This window comes from Diaphorina citri, unplaced genomic scaffold (assembly GCF_000475195.1).
Source record: "Diaphorina citri unplaced genomic scaffold, Diaci psyllid genome assembly version 1.1 scaffold10670, whole genome shotgun sequence".
Classification (NCBI taxonomy): domain Eukaryota; kingdom Metazoa; phylum Arthropoda; class Insecta; order Hemiptera; family Psyllidae; genus Diaphorina; species Diaphorina citri.
Window position 1 is genome coordinate 10086 of NW_007388044.1, and position 695 is coordinate 10780.

At 41.2% G+C, this 695-nt stretch overlaps 1 protein-coding gene across 1 annotated transcript in view; it reads left to right on the plus strand.

Moving 5' to 3' along the window:
* The window catches only part of LOC103522722 (salivary glue protein Sgs-3-like), a gene marked incomplete at its 3' end in the record, with an annotated part of 10768 nt that extends 10079 nt beyond the window's left edge, over window positions 1–689 (plus strand). The window contains exons 2-3 of the mRNA XM_026832721.1: window positions 13–309; window positions 633–689. Coding sequence (XP_026688522.1) covers window positions 13–309; window positions 633–689 — 354 coding nt within the window. The remainder of the gene's footprint in view (window positions 1–12; window positions 310–632) is intronic.
* Window positions 690–695: the final 6 nt, after the last annotated feature.

The following is a 695-nucleotide window of genomic DNA, read 5'->3' on the forward strand; positions in this document are numbered from 1 at the left end:
ATTAGCTCTGAGGTAACAGTGACGGAATCCAGGAAGAGCAAAAGCAGAAGTCCAGAGTCAAAGGTCACTCGGTCCAGTCCTGTCCAGAAAGTGTCGAAGAAAAGTCCTAGTCCAGTTCACGACAAACCAAAGCAAGACGCCTTCAATACCAAATTCGGTGTGTCCTTGAAGAAGACTGCCAACACAGGTTCTTCAAATGTGACGGCCAAGACCAAAGCCAGCACGGTACAGAAGTCAAAGGTCCAACAGGACAGTGACAGCATTTTCGACATCGAGAGCATTTTTGACTTGGAACTTCTGGAAAAGATGGTGAGTTTGTCATTAGGGTTAGTTCTACATTTTTTCTTCCTAATTAAGTAATTATTATTAGAAAAAAAATCTAAATCTGTAGTTGAGAGGTCAAAGTTCTGACTCTCAATCCTTAGATGCGGGGTTTCGAATCCCAGCTGGGTGAAAACTTTTCTGCCAAAGTGTTCCGTTCCCGGAGAAGAATGGATGTAAAAGAATAGACCTTTAAATATAGATCCTAGGCACAGTATTTAATTTTTATTTATTTTACTTTTAAGAAAAATATTATTAATTATTCAATAGAAAGATCCCTTTTTAAGTGAATCCCGTTTATCTGTCGCCAGTTGGAGAGAGCCGTTGGTTATGATCAGCGACGTCGCCTGCGCGCGCAGATTCGAGAAGTGCGT